The 17,436-nt window shown below is 41.3% G+C and overlaps 1 protein-coding gene across 1 annotated transcript in view; it reads right to left on the bottom strand.

The window, feature by feature from the left end:
• Positions 1-8,685: 8,685 nt before the first annotated feature.
• Positions 8,686-17,436, bottom strand: part of LOC145398994 (uncharacterized) — a 32,915-nt gene continuing 24,164 nt past the window's right edge. The window contains exons 2-5 of the mRNA XM_080271726.1: positions 13,599-13,771; positions 11,775-12,427; positions 11,078-11,193; positions 8,686-10,107 (exon numbers count right to left, since the gene is read on the bottom strand). Coding sequence (XP_080127852.1) covers positions 9,958-10,107; positions 11,078-11,193; positions 11,775-12,427; positions 13,599-13,756 — 1,077 coding nt within the window. The 5' untranslated portion in view covers positions 13,757-13,771 and the 3' untranslated portion in view covers positions 8,686-9,957. The remainder of the gene's footprint in view (positions 10,108-11,077; positions 11,194-11,774; positions 12,428-13,598; positions 13,772-17,436) is intronic.

Below are 17,436 nucleotides of genomic sequence, written 5' to 3'. Positions count from 1 at the left end.
TAGTTTGGGGAAGAATCCTGATATCATGAATGATCTCCAGACTAAGCTTTCTCATCTACCTCCTAAGGAAAGGCAGGAGTTTTCGGCATTACTGCAGGAGTACCCTCAAGTGTTCCGTGCCACTCCAGGAAGAACCACTGTGTTGATGCATGATGTCGAGGTTGGAGACGCAAAGCCAATTAAACTGCCTCCTTACCGTGTGAACCCAGTGAAAGTTCCTCTCATCCAGAAGGAGCTTGGCTACCTGTTGGACCACAAGATGATTGAGCCCTGTCAGAGCGAGTGGAGTTCTCCTGTCACTCTAGTCCCTAAGCCAGGTGGGTCACAGCGGCTTTGCATCGACTACAGACGTGTTAATCAGATAACCAAAACAGACACTTACCCTCTCCCTCGTGTAGAAGATTGCATAGACAAGATCGGAAAGGCTAGGTACATAAGTAAGTTTGATTTGTTAAAGGGATACTGGCAAGTACCTATGACTGAACGTGCTAGGGAGATCTCATGTTTTGTAACACTAGGAAAGGCTTTTGCATGTTCAGTAATGCCGTATGGTATGAAGAATGCACCAGCCACATTTCAGAAGCTCATGAATGTTGTAACAGAGGGTTTGGCAGGGTGTGTTGTTTATATTGATGATGTATTAATCTTCAGTGACAACTGGAAAGATCACCTATGCCATGTCAGTAATTTTCTTGACCGTTTAGTTCATGCTAATCTTGTAGCTAATTTATCAAAGTGTGAGTTTGGTCAAGCTAAAGTTCAGTACCTTGGGTATGTAATTGGTGATGGACATGTTGCACCACCAGGAGCTAAGGTTCAGGTTATAAGTGATCTTCCCAGACCTAAAAGTAGGAAAGAGCTACAAAGATTTTTGGGAATGGTAGGTTATTACAGGAGATTTGTTCTTAACTTTTCTATTCTTGTATCACCACTTACAGACCTACTGAAAAAGGGAGTTAAATTTGTCTGGACCGATAACTGTGAATCCTCTTTCAACAAACTTAAAGCTATTCTATTAAGTCAGCCAGTGCTCGCTACTCCAAATTTTGCTAAGCCTTTTAAGATGGCTGTTGATGCAAGTGATACAGGAGCTGGGGCTGTTTTGCTGCAAGAGGATGATCAGGGTATTGAACACCCTGTATCTTACTACAGTAAGAAGTTCACTCCACCTCAAAAGAACTACTCCACTATTGAGAAAGAGCTTTTGGCCTTGATTTTGGGTTTACAGCATTTTTCATTTTATTTGTGTTCTGGTTTTGACCCCATAGTCATTTATACCGATCATAACCCACTGAAATTCCTTAGTAAGTTTAAAGATAAAAATCAGAGATTGACAAGATGGAGTCTACTTCTTCAGGAGTATTCATTAGACATACAACATGTCAAGGGGAAAGAAAATGTTATTGCAGATTGCTTATCTAGACTTTAGACAGATTGTTTTAGAGTAATAAGAAATTTCCTTTGTAAATTTCTTTTTCTTTGTGGGGAGGTGTTACATAGCCTATGATTTCATCATCCTCTGTGTAATTTTAACGCACAGTATGCTGCATGTTTGATCACGAGCGTGTTCTGCCTCAGTCCCCCCCTTCTACCGTTATAGTAGAGTAAGTCGTCCTTTCTGTTATTCAGTGCGGGATTGTCGACCGTTTGTCCCCATCGCTTCATTTGCGCGTCCCTCTTACAAGTTGTGTCAGGCTCTGCCGGCCCCTATATAATGAGCTCAGTCTCTGCATCATTGCCACTTAGATCTGCTCCTCATTTTGTTCACATCTCTGTCCTCCCCTGTACAGATATTATTATTGTGAGTGCTCAAGAAATCTCCAAACATCTAGCAGCTGTGTGTAATTTGAGTATAACTGTTGTTGCATTTTTTCTTGTACTGTATAGCATAAGCAGTGTTGCCACCAAAAAATTTGGTAAATCTGAAGCTGGATGCCAAAAAATCTGTGGAAATCTGTAGATCCCTCAAAGTGACCGTTCCGTGGGGGGAAATGGAGAACTACCCCGTCCGAATTTTCCACAGCCTTCCCCTTGAACCTCCCGAATTTTTCCCTACCTGACCACAGAAATGACATACCACATGTTGAAGATAGAATTTGGTCATAATATAATAGTACCATTGAGCAGTTACAAACTAATATGGCAGTTTTTTTTTTTTTTTTTTTTTTCGAAAATAGTGGACTGTGTATAGCCAGTTGTTAGCTCATGGAACTAGGCCTGTCACACAACTATGAATACAAAATTATGGTTACATGAATTTTGATCAGCCTTCCTTATCAAATAGGAATGGTTCTCCTTGGTTACAAGTCAAATTAACCGTCCAGTCCGACTACACTTGGTCATCAGCTAAACTGGAAAGGAGTGTAGGCCTAGTATCTTTGTTAAGTGATAGTAAGTCGAATTCATATTAACTCATTATATCACAGGAACCACACCAGAATTAGAGCATATACTGTACAATGTATTTCCAAGTGAAATAATGCACTTCTTTGCACTGTCTGATTAAAAAATGCAGCAGTTGTTTACTAAGCAGCTCCCAGTGCAGGTGGTAAATTACACATGTGAAATATTGTCTTAGTGTGGAACTTTTAAAAAATTCTCAAAAGGCAGATGCAGTATTTGTATTTGATAAGTTTCTTATCCACAAAGGAAGCAAAGCCTGTAATACATTGAAAATGTCTTCCAATATGAAAATCTGTAGATTAACCCTCTTTATCAAACAAATTCTGACAATCTGAAAATAGTTACAAAATCTGTAGATTACAGATAAATCTGTAGAAGTGGCAACACTGAGCATAAGTTTAATTTGTAGGCCTAGTGAAGTTTGTAATTTATGTAGGATTCTTTATGTCAGTCATTTTTGATAATAGTTTGTATCTGTAATAATTTATCTGGCATTCACTGAGTATTATCTGGTATCTCATTTTATCAGGGCTGACTTAGATAAATTTACTCTTGCTAATTTCGTGTTAATAGAGGCTATTGCAGTTAACCATATATTTAACCTGTTTTTGCCATTACATTATTTTTATGAGTTCTGAATGTTTTGTTGTTAGTTTAAGCATTAAACTTTAACTTGTAATTTTACCTAACTCTTTTGTTTTGAACCTGGAACTTTACGGGACAGAAGTGATTTTTAGCATTCTCACTGAAAGTGTACGTTATCTTTCTCTGTTCCGTAACAATATATATATATATATATATATATATATATATATATATATATATATATATGCTTGTGACTGCATATCTATCGTATTCCTGTTCTTGTAAGATAGACATCTTTTCCATTAATAAAATACAAGACGATACTAAGTATGAAGTAAGAGGTATAAATCGCTGAGGAAGAGGCATTACGAAATCTCCAAAGCCAATAAGAAGACGACACTTTGCTGACTTCTGTTTTTTTCTTTTTCCTCCTTGGGTGTAGCCGGAGTGGGGTTTAGAGCCTCGATACTGCTTCCGCTTCTGCAACCTCAGCAACATAAAGATCCTCAACTGCAGCTCCACGCTCATCTACAAGAGGGTCCTCTGTGCCTATGACTGATTGCCCTCCTTGCTCTTGGGTCCGCAATCTCGTCGGGTAAGCAAGCTCCCTAACACCCTTTCCTTAGCGATTTATTTTTGGATATGACTGGTTAATATCCTTTCGTACGTTATTCTTGCAAAGTATGGCGATGTTCGAAGGATTTATATAACACAGAGTAGGAAAGCAAGGTGAAATAAGTCAAATAAACCACCTAGGTAAAGGAGTTAGGGAGTTTTCTTTACCAGCTACAGTACGGGCCTTGGTTTCTGAATTTTCCTCACTTCTAAGTCTGATAAAAAAGAGTGAAACTGACTGGCAATATCAAGAATAATCTGTTAAATAAGATACCATAGTGAGGGAGTTAGACCTTTGAATTAGGTGACATTTTCCAGAGTTTTCTTGTCATTCCCCTTTTATTTTTACATTTTCCTCTCCAGCTGATTATTAGTCATTACATAAACTGCAAAAACTTTATTACAGCTCTATATAAAGCAGTTGAGTAAGGTAATGATGATGATGATGATGATGATGAACAGCTCTGTATCAGGCCGTTGAATAGGGTAATGATGATGATGATGATGATGATGATAATGAGCTTTTTGTATAGCAGAATCTCAGGTTGAAATGTAATGGTATATTATCCTGAATTAAGGCTGATGATGATGATGATGATGACGATTAGTTACGGTATCATTCATATATTCTGTTTAAATATGAAAAAGATGGTACAATAGGCTTAGGTTCAATAAAACAGCATCTTCACATTGGTTATATTTATTTACAAAGTGTCTGGGAATTATATAAAATAACAGGAAGTGAGAAGATTGGCTTTGATCGCAGTGATGATGATGATGATGATGATGATGGTGTTGGGAATGTTCTGTGGACTGAGAATACTGAGAGTGGTAATAACTTGTGCTGGGCTATATGCTAGACATTATTAATAAGGAGGAAAGTGGATGTGAATGAATAGTAGGATAATCTGATGGGAAAAGAGAGAGAGAGAGAGAGAGAGAGAGAGAGATGGTGAAAGGGAAAAAAAAAGATGTGTGTGTGTGTGTGTGTGTGTGTGTGTGTGTGTGTGTGTGTGTGTGTGACAGACAGAGATTAAGGGATACCTCATATAATATTCACGCACAGGCCAGCCAGCTTTACATCAACTCAGCTTTCGCTTTTGACAACTTTATATTTTTCAGCTGCGTATCATGAAACAAAATTTGTTGTATAATTGAGGGGGTTAATTTTCTGAAGTTGCCGAGAGAAGTTCAGCCTTTTCAGTATGATGAGGCCTTTTGCTTTACTTTTGCTGTAGCCAAACGAATTTATTTATGTTAAGGAAGTCGGGGCAGACCTCTCGTTGTGAAAGAGGTTAAGGGAAGATATTTTTACCATGCGTTTTTTCTCGTCAAAGATTTTTATTACTACCATACTTTTCTCACATCAATATTGCCCTGCGTTTCGTTGTTGAGTCTTACTTCCAGTGACTCAATGGCAGAATATAAAAATATCACGACTCACTATTAATTCCATAACTCTTCTCTGGGTTTTATGTCATATCCTTCGTTTATCTTAACTTGGCCCAGATTTTCGTCCTTTTGTAGCCCTATTTCACGCTGGTCATTGGCAGAAACGTACAGTATGACGGCTCTGCATCCTCTCCTAAGCACTTCCTCGTGACAGGCACCATACCCGAGTGTTCATCTCTTACTACGTCTCAACATTCCAGATGAAGAGACAGTAAATTCAAGCTAAGTTAAAGTGAACAGCGTAGAGCAGTCTCTACATTAAAAATTGAGATATGTCAGTTTTAGTCAAAGTTGAAGTGAAAAGCGTATATCACCTTTAATCTCCCCTGAGCCGACTAAATTCCTTTGACAGTAGTGAAAATAGGGGAATAAAGACGATGTACGAAGGGCAATGGGAATGGCTGATGGTTATCGCTCCTTTGACTTAGATATAAAATGACAGAAAGAATGATCGATCTTCCAATATTTCGCCTTAGCTGATGATATAGCCTAGTTGACAGAAACTTCGTATAACTGGAAATGGAAATGTTTAACCCCTCCAATCTGATGGCGTACTTTTTCGTATTTCATTCTTGCTTCCATCAGATGATTTTACTCAACCTGGAAGAGATCTTTGCAAGGGAAGGGTTTCATGATGGCTTTATCCAACCCTTTCTATCCTAAGCTGACTAAAAGTATTTGGTAGGAGTCTACAAAAATAATAAAAAAACAGCAAAATAAAGTTAACTTGGAATTTGGCTGTCTATTGCCTTTTTTTTATTTTTTCTTGGAGGGAACATTTTACACTCTAGCCTTTGGTTCTTTCTTCCTTGCATTAAAAAAAAAAAAAAAATGCACCCCTTGCGTTTTAGGTGCAGTATGGACATTTTCAAAGAGTATAACTTATTGAAGCATTTGAACCCCACGAAGCATATCTCAGTTTATTCTTACTGTTTCATTTCTTTACGGTTTTTACATAGGGCTGCGGAACTTTTCAAACCCCCTTCCCTACTAAAGATCTGTCCTAAGTTGAGTAAAATCGTCTAGTATCAGCAAGGATGCAGTTTAATATGCCTCATCGAACGGAAGGGGTTAATGGCGTGTTGAGGTTGAAGGAAGCTTGATCCCTTCACTACGATGACAAATTCGGCCTTTTCCTTCTGTCTTCAGGGATATCTTTTCCATTTTATTCTTTGCCATCTCCCGACGATTTTATTCAGCTGAGGGTAGATTTTTTTTTCCGAAATGGAGAGGTTAGACAGCCATAGTAAGCCCCTTCAGTACGAGTAGCCATACCCAAAGCTGAATAAAATCGTCTGGCAGGAGGAAGAATATGCAAAAACACGTCACTGGCCGAGAAGGGGTTTGTTTTAGGAGGGATTTTAGGAACTAGAGGGGCCAGATATAGCCTTTAAAAATCCTTTCATGGAGAGGTTACCCTTCATGTACTTGATAGAAATCCTTAAGAACCAGATGCCCTTTTCAAGTTTAATAAAATCGTCTGGTTGCAGGAAGAATATATTAAAAAGTGTGTGTGTGTGTGTGTGTGTGTGTGTGTGTGTGTGTATGTGTGTGTGTGTGTGTGTGTGTGTGATGAAAGTAAACCATCATCACCAAATAGCGTGTCTCAGGTGAAGGTTTGGTGCAATTAGTTGAAGGTAATGATGAGCAGAAGTGAGAATGATCAATGCGAGTGGAAATGGGAATGTGTAATGAAGATACAGTAAGCTTTATGATATTTATTTTTTCTGAGAACTGACTGGGCGACATGGACATTTTCAAAAATAAATTAAAGTGTGAAATGACGAGACAGGTACCAACAATAACAGAGGACACAGAAAACGATGGAAAAAAATGTGGATTACAAATATGTGTGAACAATATCTTACGAGGATCAGTGATAATAATGATAATAAACAGTGAAAATAATAATAATAATAATAATAATAATAATAATAATGAGTAATAGTAATAATAATAATGACACAGTTGCACTATGAAATGTAATAAAAATAATGCATACAAATCTTTGGCTTTTTAAAATACAATAGCTTGATTTATTACCAACGTCACTTAGCTTCTTTCCCTAATTCTTGCAATGGAGAGACGTCTTTATTCATCACAGAGATCATCTTAAAGAGTCTCAAGGAACCTCACTCAGTTTTATATTTCACTTTTTTCTCGCTTCCCTCAGACGATTTTATTCAGCTTAGGAAGGACCTCTTGTACATTTGGGATTTAAATTAATACGAACACAAACATCTCCTGACATGTTTGCAATAAAAGAGTATTTTGTCATAGGAGTTATTTGGCTTTTTGAGGGGAATTAAGGAGCTGGAGGGGTTAGGTGTAGTTCTCCTTGACCCATTGAGTTCGAGAGGTCCTTCCAAAAATAAGTAAAATCGTGAGGAAACAGCAAGATAACACTATAAACGGGCGTTGTCCTGCTGAAAAACTTCTTGTCAGTGAATACATGATGATGGATGAAGTATCGCTGGTGATACCATAGGCGTCTGCACGTGTGGTGGAGAAAGAGTATGTAAGTGTGGTCCATTTAGTACACCTATCTCGATACTCAGCTAGCGAATCCTTGTGTCATGTGTGGACGGCTCAGTCAGTGTCACTAGTGCCCTCCCAACATCATCATCTGTTACCCATAACCTATTTAGCGATTATCCGTGGCTGATTCTATTTACCTATTGATTGTATGGTTGGTTACTAATTTGATAAGGCAGAGTAGAAATTTACAACACTAACTGAACGACCCTCCAACATACAAGAATTCAACAGGTGAGTGGCAAACCTGGGCGCAGTATGTGAACCACACTTTAGATTACGCTGCCATTGTGCTAAAAAAAACTATATACAGAAAATGGTGGCCCGATTTTTCGTAATTAACCGAGGTATGAGGGGATATATATGTCTCTGCCGAAGGAATATATACGAGAGTTATTTTCCGCTTTGACATATGAAGAGAATAATAAGTGAATCGAGAAATAAGCGCCATTTCTTTCACCTTTCCTCCTTTTTTAAAATCTTGATAGGCATTGGCAGCAACATACACAAAGGTGAGAGACTGTCTTCAGGTGTAGCAAAATCTACATATTGCTTATTTTCATCGTGTTTTTCTCTTCTTAGGTTCCCCAATTCGTTTCTGCATATGCTCTGCTTTCTCTACAGTCAATACTTATTACTTTTTTTTTTGTCTTCCTTTATTTAAATTTATCTTCAATTGTCTTCCTTTATTTCATTTTCAAGGCACTCTAGACCATGTGAGAACAAGCGCGCATGTTTTTTTTTTTCTTCGAATCTCAGTGAACAGCTCTGGTGCCACTGCTGACAACTTGCTTCAAGGACACCTGTCAGTTGCTTATGTTATGTACACTGAAATACCATGTTGTCAATAGCAGCTGAAGAGGAGAAACATGCCTCAGGACTCTAAAAACGACATAATGTGGCACCCAGGGCATAGAGGCTTAAGGCTGGTTCAAAGCATGGTCCTGAAACGCTTGTGTGCAGCAGACAGGTATGGCAAATTATTCAGCTAAATAAACATCCAACTGAAGAGTCAGTCGCCTCTCTTCATGACCAGTTTTTGACTTATCTTCAGTTACATGCTTCACTGCTATCCTTCAAAATTCATCATGCTAACCAGTCTTAGGAATAATACGGTACTTCGTCGTGAAGAAACTGCCACGAAGGTAAGAGATCTTTGAATAGTGCCTGGCTGACATTCTAAAACTGTTTGATTAGTCAGGCAGTCAACACAGCTCTCAACATAGTAAAGGATAGATTTTTACCAGCATTATATGATTCAGCAATTGCAGTTTATACCATCAGTCCTTAACCTTACAACAAACACGTGATAATTGTGAAATCTAGGCACTGGTGTCTATGTATCTACATAATATCATCACAGGACTTTTCCGACACACACACACACCAAAACATCCTCGGTTTGTGCAGTGTTGGCATCTTCTCCGTCGCTCCTTCAAATTCCTTAACCTCTTCTGTACGGTGACCGCTTTTGTGGTATATTATTGCTGATGTCAGACAGATTTTCTCATCGTTGGGGACACCTCTCGTAGTGACAGGGTTAGCAACAATATACATAAACGGAAAAACTGAGCCCGCACAAGGAAAAATTGTGGAACTGACCTTAATTCTATAGTCTGAACATTTCACGACATTGTGGCTTTACGACACAATCTCCATTAACCCCCTGCACTACCAGAGATGTCACGACTGTTTAGTAAAATCGTCTAGCAGTAGAAAAATTAATATACAAAAGAGGTCCTTTGGCTGAAGGGGTGAATTTTCTGCCCGCAGCACTGAAGTTACGCGTGTCACTACAAATCGTGACACCCAGGGACCAACTTCATTAACAAACTCACAACCAACTTTTTCTCATAACTTAGATTTTGGTATGCAGGAAAAACAGGATATGCAGGAATATTCTACCTTTTTCCTTGCATTGTCCTTCCTGCATAAAAACGAATCAGTTCACGGTAATTCTCCCCTCGTCACAAACATTACGTGCTTACGGAAAGAACGATGTTGGAGGGTTCGACACTGTTCTTGTCCTTCATGAAAAACAAACCTGAGTTGCGACTGAAGAGGTGAGAGTAAAATCGTTCGTGAACCAGTCCAGCTCCACACACCTGAGCAAAAACCAACCTCCTCCACTGAGACGCTCCAGGCTACATAGGCCCTGTCTTGGCTGCGCTTGCCTCCTCAAATAACCACATGAAGCGGTTGTGGTTGATTTGTAGCTCCGGTAATCGCAATCCGCAGCCACGAAAAGCAGCTGCAGGCTACTTGTTCACAGCAACCCCCAGGCTCCTGCAAGCTAGCAATGGCATGCAACTCAGACCTTTTCCCGGCCTTTTAAGAGAATAAGAGTATGGGTGGAGGAACGCTGCACTACCCCTCCACCGCCTCTGATATAAGGCAGCTGTTGGGCGTCCACACCACGTCCCTGATCTTCTTCCTCATCGCCGTCATGTTGCCCCGGATGCGGTAGGCTGGATCGCAGGTCTGTTGCCGCTGCTCCTCCATGCACTTTAGAAACTCCTGAAAAACGGACACAGATTTAGGTAATTCCTTCTAAAACTAGGTAGAAATTATCGTCCTGCTGAGGCATATTTACCACGGCCAAACAGCAAACATAAAAACACTACACCTGTGCATTCTTTCCATTGCACTTCTTCGTCACCAGCACCATACCCTGGCATCAAAATTTGGCTAAAGCACAGCATTCACGCAGGAAAAGAAGGCACATTTAGGCCAAGTTCAAGAGGAAAGTGTAAGGTAGCTAGTCACAACAAATGTCACAGGATAGAATATAACAGCTGTAGAAATTCATTTAAAAAAAAAAAATACGCAGTGACTCGTTTTCCACAACCAAAACAAGAGATAAGGTTATGTTGATAATTTTTATGTTATGAATCATGATAAAAATTCCAGGTGTATTCATTAGGGAAGCAAGAGATCTTAGTGCCTCCATGACACTATTTATTTGACATGTACTCCATTTTTGCCTAGTACTCTTTAACAATTATTTATTCCAGTATATAAATAATACTGACTTTCTTCATTTTGCATTCATTCTGGATTATCTGAGAGGAAATCTGATAAAAAGCCTCTTCGTTTTAACATATGAGCATAAAAAAATGTGTGTGTGTGTGTGTGTGTGTGTGTGTGTGTGTGTGTGTGTGTGTGTGTGTGTGTGTGTGTGTGTGTGTGTGTGTGTGTGTGTGTGTGTGCCTGAAGTGTCAATGTAACCTGATATCATAATGTTCGTATATGCGTGTCACTGTGTACTGATATTAAACTCTCTGAAGTAATGTAGTTGCTTCACGTGTTCGTGTGATCCGGCTATGTAAGTGCGGTGATCGTACATTGTAAGTGTGACAGAGAAAGCAACACGCATACTAGTATTTCTCACGTAGCGTAGGTGATTCAAGTGTTCGTGCATCCCAAGCAAGTGTGCATGGCTGATCGAGCATTATAATGAGACAGCAAAAGTGTCTCTCGTACTTACATCCCTGAGGTGGCATTTGATGAGGGTGGCCCCGCTTCCTGATGGATCACTCAGCATCCCCACCTTCTTCGAGCACTCCTTCAGGTACCGGTAGTGGCACGCGTCCTTACCGTGCACTGAAGAAAAAAAAGACACTGGCTGATAACATGGGACTAGATTGAGAAATAAATCAATCAATCAATAAATTATTAGTGATATGGGAATGGAATGCAAAAAAGACAGACTGGTCACTGACATGGAACTGGATGGGACCGAGGAACTATGGAACAAATAATTCACGTGTGGTAATTCTGTCCCAACTCCATAACGACCTTTCTTACGATACACGACCCTCTCCTATACGCTCTCTTGCCGCACCTCTTCGCTTTGTTCTTTGATACGCATGTTCGCTTAGACACTTTCCCTTGATGAACTAAAGATGTAGACAAAAGAATCTTCAGATAATCATTTCCCCACTCATTGAAAGCTCCTTCCCCACCACACACTACCCTCCCTCATATACTCTCTTTGCTCAACTTTACAGCTTGTTCTTCGATACAAATACTCACTTCGACTCTTCCTTGATGAACTAAACATGTCAACAATTGAATCTCTAGACCATTATGTCCCTATTCAGTAACGACCTTTCTTCCTATGACACTACCCTCCATGTACTCTGTCTCATCTTTCCACCTTATTTATGGACACGAATACTCACTCAAACTCTTTCCCTTGATGAAATTGAAGAGGTTATTATCGTTATTCTGAGGCACCGAATTCACTGCACTCTCCCGGCACTTCCTCTTCTCACGACCCCTCAGTTGGCGACACTTCCGCAACGCAGCACGACACTTCCTCTTCATCTTCCCCTTCAGGCGACGGCAGTTCTTGGAGGGCTTTCTCCTCCTTTTCTTGGAGTTATTTCTGTTCCTGTTTCCGTTGCCGTTTTTCCGTCTTCTCTGACCACGATTGTTGTTCCTCTGGCCATGTCTTAGAGCTGCGGATATTCTGGTAGTGTTCTTGAGTACCGCAGGGTTTAAGTGAAAGCCAGTCGCTTGGAATATGTCTTGTATTCTGCTCTGTCGCTCCTCATGGTCAGACGCCCCAGGTCTCACATCATTGAGTCTCGAGCGCCTGCTATTCCGGTCCTCCAGGCTAGACTCGGCCAGGAACAGCGGTGTCAGGCCCCTGCTAGTCCTGATCAGCCCTTCCTTCCGATGTCTAGCCTCCCCGTCAGCACCGTCAGCCACCCACACCGCTGATCTGGTCTCCTCGCCGTGGTGGTGTCGGTGGCAGTGTGGCTTCTTCCCCCCTGAGTCGTCGTCAGCATCCACCAGAGGGATGCTGCGCCGGTCTCTTTCTTCGTCTCGCCTGTAGGATTCATTGGTCTGAGTATATTGCTGCACCGCATACTACCACATCTCATACTAACGATGCTGCCACATCACATATTCCTCACACTGCTATTCTCCACACTGCCACGTCATATATTCCTCACACTTTCACTTTTCACACTCACATTCCATACTCCTCCCACTGCCACATCACGCACTCCTCACACTGCCACATCAAGCACTCCTCACACTGCCACATCACGCACTCCTCACACTGCCACATCACACACTCTTCATACTGCCACATCACACACTCTTCATACTGCCACATTACACACTCCTCACACTGCCACATCACACACTCCTCACACTGCCACATCACACACTCTTCATACTGCCACATCACACACTCTTCACACTGCCGCATCACACACTCCTTACAATGCCGCATCACATACTCCTCACACTGGCACATTCCATACTCCTCCCACCGCCACACCTCATACTCATCGCACAATTACATCACACACTCCTCACACTGTCAAATCACACACTCTGCCATATCGCATACTCCTCACACTGCCACAGCACACTGCCACTGAACACAGCCAGTAAGATCAGTGGGTAAGAGAGTACACACACACACACACACACACACACACACACACACACACACACACACACACACACACACACGCTAAAGGTTAATAAAGAGGTACCCAGAGAGCAACACAAAAAGTTTCGTCGCACGGAAGAAGTTATTTGTAATTATTATTCTGCTACCCATTTAAACTTCAAGAGGTTTACCCAAAACTGAAGAAAATAGTCTTGTGGCAGAAAGAATATCTAAAATGAAATGGTTAACGTAAATGAACAATGCAACGACACAGTATTATTATTATTATTATTAGTAGTAGTAGTAGTAGTAGTAGTATTATCATTATTATTATTACTGGGAAGCTGCCAGAGATCAAGCAGCATGGAAAGCCGCTATTAGGTGACCAAGGCCGACGCACGCAAGCCTATTGGAGCCTTTAAAAACGAAACTATTATTATTATTATTATTATTATTTTTATTATTATCGTTGTAGTAGTAGTAGTAGTAGTAGCACCAGCAGTAGTAGTAGTAGTAGTAGTAGTAGTGGTAGTTGTTATTGTAGTAGTGGTAGTAGTAACAGTAGCAGCAGTTGTTGTTGTTGTTTTTTTACCTGATAGTGAGCGTGGCCACCTTCTTGTTGCCGACCCTTCTGGCGTTCCACCTGAAGTCTGTCTGCTTGTGTGGCTGGGAGTGAGGGAAGGGCTGAGACGCGGCCGCAGCCAAGACGCACACCCACACCACCACAGTCACGGGCACCACAGCCACCATCCTGAGCCCGTAGATCTGGGAATAAAGGGAGGAAATTAGTGATGGAGAAACGTGAATGATAACTAAGAAATAAGCTGAGTTGCTGCTGTAGTCGAGGAAAACACTCACATCGCCATGTTGACAAGTAGTAGCAGTCTGAGAGGGGATGGGGAAAAAATGTGAGTTACCCCTCCTATGGTCCCATCAGTTCTTATGTATAATTCTGAAACCACGGGACGATTTTACTCAGTTCTGGGAGAGTTATAGGAGCCTGAGTATTAATCCTTTGAGCCCTGGGAGTTCTCTCGGTTGAATAAAATCGTCTGGGTTTAGCATATACAATAATTCAATACGTCCATAAGGGACAGAGGATTACTTATAATGGCCGTTTTCTTGGCGTATTAGAGAACAGGAATTTCCCTCAGGTGAAGAAAATCGTCTACGGAAGGGAGATAAATGACGTTGAGTGAGCTCTTGCCTTCGAGAGGAGTACAAATGAGAAGGCTAAATGAACACACAAGCCCCCAGATCATCATCATCATCATCAAGCTCCCAAATTATTATCATCATCATCATCATCAAGCCCCCAAATCATCATCATCATCATCTTGCCCTCAAATTATCATCATCATCATCATCATCAAGCCCCCTAATCATCATCACCATCATTATCCCGACCTCATTATTCCCACTTAAGGATGGAAGTAAGAAGTCCTCAATTATTGCAGATATTAACGAAACACCTATGAGCGCCGCGTCACAGGGCACATTCAGCAGCCGGGCAGATAAGCCAGGCACTATTTAATGGCATCACGGTGTCCACAAATCACTGTCAGAAAATGGAGGTTACATATTCCTTCGTCATCTGTCTCAGAAATACGACAAACAGCTACACATGCAGGATATGTTATTAGATAGATAGATAAGTATGTAGCAAGATAAAGGTCGATTTACACACACACACACACACACACACACACACACACACACACACGTGAATTCGAAAGCATAAACACACAAATAATGCATACTAGAAGTTCTCTGTTCCAAAATTATGTTAATGAAATCTAGTTTTGATTAAAAGGAAGTTATAAAATTTCTTAAACCTTAAAAAAAAAAAAAAAAAATGAATTACACGTGAGAAACGAAGCCACTGTGTCGGAGTGAGAAACCGAGACGAATGAACCAGGCGTCGAGACAGTGCCCGAACTTGTCAACATTAGTGCAGCCATCGGTCGTGCGTGGGAGGGGTAGAGAGGCTGTCTTGTGTGATTCTCAAGTGAATTTCTAGTGACAAGTGATATTTTTAAAGACACTGGACGATTCTGAAGTAATCTGTGTGAAGAGGAGAACGCTAAGGGAGCTACACCAAGAACACGCAGGTACGGTAAGTGTGTAATGATTATCGGGGTGAGGATGTGAGACGATGTAATGCTGGCAGTGCAGGTAGTTATGGTGGTGGTGTGGTGGGCTTTATAGTGAAGATGGAAACGATCCATGATGGCGAACACGTGGTGGTGATGATAGTGGCGATGATGGCGGCGGTGGTGAAAGTGATGATAGTGATAGTGAGTGGTGATGCCAGAAATGACGGTCAAGGTGATGATGATGGTACTAATGGTGATAATGAAGATAAAGGAGATAATGAAGGTAGCGGTGGAGGTGAGGGTGATGACGACGGAGATGAAGAGAGTGATGGAGGTGTGAGCATTGGTGGAGGTGCGACACATTTGGAGGCGGTGATGAAGGAACCAGTACTTTAGAATAATGTGGAGATGGAGGTGGAGGCAGTGACTGAGGTGGAAGTAAATGAGGAGGTGATTGTGGAGGTAGTGATGATAAAGGAAATAAAATAGTTCTACAGGAGGTGATGCTGGAGGAAAAATAGTGATGGAGGTGGAGATGGAAGAGGTAAAATAGTGATGGAGGTGATGAAGATGATGGTGAAATAAGGAGGTGATGATAGAGGTGAAATAGTGACGGCCGTGGGGATGATGATGATGATGATGATGATGATGATGATGATGATGATGATGATGGAAATGAAATAGTGGTAGAGGTGGAGATGATGATGAAGGTGAAATAGTGATGGAGGTGATAATGTTGGTGAAAGTATGATGTAGGTGGAGGCAGTGTTGGAGGAGGGGATATTGGTGGAGATGTAGGTATTGATGGAGATGTCCCGCGGGAGGTATTGCCCTGGTATAAGTCACTGGTGGGATTTTCTCAAACTGTAAAATCTCGGGTTCTCCTTCATCTCTCTTCCACTTCCTCCTAGTCTCTCTCTCTCTCTCTCTCTCTCTCTCTCTCTCTCTCTCTCTCTCTCTCTCTCTCTCTCTCTCCCCAGTCTTCGCTAAAGTACTTTATATTTTTCGGAAATGATGACTGACGAGGAGAGGGGAGTTACCATGAGTAATGCACTCTCTCTCTCTCTCTCTCTCTCTCTCTCTCTCTCTCTCTCTCTCTCTCTCTCCTTATTTCCCACTCAACCTTTTTCTCCGCAACCCTCCTCTCCCTTCCCCTCCCCTCTCTTTCCCTCCCTCTCTCCCCTTCCCTCTCCCCAGCCTACCCCTCTTCCTCTCCTACTCCCTCTTTACCCATCTCTCGTCCTAGTTTCCCGTCAGTCTTCCCTCTTTTCTTTCCCCGCACATTTCCCCTCCACCTCTCTCTCTCTCTCTCTCTCTCTCTCTCTCTCTCTCAGCGATGACTCAGCTGGCCTGCTAGCTCCCGTTTAAGTGGCACTCGAGGGACAACTCTCACGCTCAAGTGCCACTCTGAGAGACACTCTTTTACTTCTGTGTCAGGTCTTTCTTAGATTAACCCTCAACCATACTCTCTTCCTTCTTCCTTCAGCCTTCAGGATACTTTATTTCCTCTCTCTTCCTTTCCTCATTTCTCGTCCTCTCTTTTCGCATCATTCTCTCTTCCTTCTGCCTTACTTCCTCCTTCCTTGCTTTATTGTCTTCTTCACTTCACTTCCTCCTTTCTCTTATAATTCTGCCTTCCGTCTGACTTTTCTCTTCTTCATTTCCTTAATTCCTGTCTCTCTTCCTGTCTCTTCCTCCCTTCTGGCATGATTCTTTCTTCTTTCCCTCTTATTTCCTTCTTACTTGCCTTTCTTCTGCCTTTCTTTATGTCTTCCTCCCTTCTCGCATCACTCTGCCTTCTCGCTCAGCTGAATCGCTATCCTTTTCTTGATTATTACAGCCTTACTCTTTCTCTTTCATCTCCTCCCTATTTTCCTTTTTTGGCATGTTTCTTATTCTCATGCTTTGTATTCTTCTTTCTCGCATCTTTCACCATATTCAATATTCTCATTTTCATCTTTTTCTCGCCTTATTTGTCTTTCTTCCGTCTTTCCCACTTAATTCCCTGTCTCACTTCCTCTTTTCCATCCTTCCTTCTTGCATCTTTCTGCCTTGCCTCTCATCTTGATCTCTTTTATGTCGTGGATAAGTTCTTAGTCTTTCTGTCACCATTCTTTTACGACTTCTTTCCTTCATCTCTCTTGCTCTTCTTTCTTTCTATTGTCAATTCCTTTCTAACATTTTTCTAGTCTTCTACTTGTCCCCTCTCTCTCAGTCGCTAAATCTGTCTTCCTTATTCTTTCTTCCTTCTCCCTTTCGTACATTTCCTCTTCTTTCTTTTACATCTTCCTTCTCCCATACTCTCCAATTCTGTTCCTTCCTTCTCATTCTATA

The sequence above is a fragment of the Coenobita brevimanus genome, chromosome 5 (genome assembly GCF_032717465.1).
Source record: "Coenobita brevimanus isolate Jiangsu-jjx chromosome 5, ASM3271746v2, whole genome shotgun sequence".
NCBI classification, from domain to species: Eukaryota; Metazoa; Arthropoda; class Malacostraca; order Decapoda; family Coenobitidae; genus Coenobita; species Coenobita brevimanus.
The sequence above is the reverse complement of the archived record's forward strand: the minus strand, read 5'-3'. Positions and strand labels throughout refer to the sequence as shown.